The sequence below is a fragment of the Rhinopithecus bieti genome, unplaced genomic scaffold (assembly GCF_001698545.2).
Source record: "Rhinopithecus bieti isolate Rb0 unplaced genomic scaffold, ASM169854v2 scaffold_12686, whole genome shotgun sequence".
Classification (NCBI taxonomy): domain Eukaryota; kingdom Metazoa; phylum Chordata; class Mammalia; order Primates; family Cercopithecidae; genus Rhinopithecus; species Rhinopithecus bieti.
In genome coordinates, this window is record NW_016807231.1 from 206685 (window position 1) to 207874 (window position 1190).

The 1190-nt window shown below is 47.5% G+C and overlaps 1 protein-coding gene across 1 annotated transcript; it reads left to right on the forward strand.

Annotated features, from left to right (window-relative positions):
• The first annotated feature begins 340 nt into the window (after positions 1 to 340).
• Positions 341 to 746, forward strand: LOC108535001 (glutaredoxin-related protein 5, mitochondrial-like). The gene is given in 2 exon segments (XM_017880670.1): positions 341 to 442; positions 444 to 746. Coding segments are annotated over 2 exon segments (405 nt in total).
• Positions 747 to 1190: the final 444 nt, after the last annotated feature.

Below are 1190 nucleotides of genomic sequence, written 5' to 3' on the forward strand. Positions count from 1 at the left end.
GACTCACTCTGCTTTCTCTAAGTCATTTTGTCATTGATATTGTGCCTGGTTTTATAAGCTTCTTGGCAACGAAGTGATTTGTACTTGTTTTGCCAAGAGGTCTAATAATGTTGAATGACACCCCCATAGCTTTAATATCTTCCCTGCCTTCGTCACAATATTCATCAACTTCATACAGCAAAGAATTACTTCGTGCTTGCTTTCAAAATATTCAATTGGCTTATCACAGGGTTAACTGTACTTTGATTAATAATTATGTAAAAGTGGCCGCGGGCCGAGGAGAGCTCTGGATGGCCAGCCAACGACCTGGGCCGTCGTGGGCTTCCGCGAGCTTGCGGGGATGAGCGGGTCCCTGGGCCGAACGGCGGTCTCGGGTGCCGGCGGTGGTGGCTCGGCGGAGCAGCTGGACGGGCTGGTGAAGAAGGACAAAGTGGTTGTCTTCCCTCAAGGGGACAGCGGAGCAACCCCAGTGCGGCTTCAGCAACGCCGTGGTGCAGATCCTGTGGCTGCCCGGCGTCCGCGACTACGCGGCCTACGAAGTGCTAGACGAACCTGAGCTGCGACAAGGCATTAAAGACGCTTCCAACTGGCCCACCATCCCGCAAGTGTACCTCAACGGCGAGTTTGTGCGGGGCTGTGACATTCTTTTGCAGATGCACCAGAATGGGGACCTGGTGGAAGAACAGAAAAAGCTGGGGATCCACTCCGCCCTTTTAGATGAAAAGAAAGACCAAGACTCAAAGTGAGGGCGCCCTGAGCAGAGGGAGCCGTTCGTGTCAGAGACTCACTGCCAGAAAAACCTTACCGATTTTGGTTTTCACTACTGAGACAACTGCCTTGCACTGATCATTTCAGTTCATGAGCAGTCGGGTGATTTTAGTTTGTCTGGTGTTTGGGCTAAGAAGATTTTATTGTGAACTTAATTGCAACCACTGCACCGTAATAATTCAGTGCTGTATTATGATAGTGCTGTAAACAAAATTTGTTCTTATGTTGCCATTTATTTTTTGCCTGATTCAGGAGTTAAACTAGGAGCTTTGGAGTCATTATTCATGACTCCTCTGCAAATCTGTCAGTCTGCAAAGACATTATCTTCCCCCAAATTATGTAGAGCTTCCTCTGTTATGGAAAACGATGGACAAAGAAGAAACTGTGATAACTGGTTTTTTTTTTGTTTTTTTAATAAACTG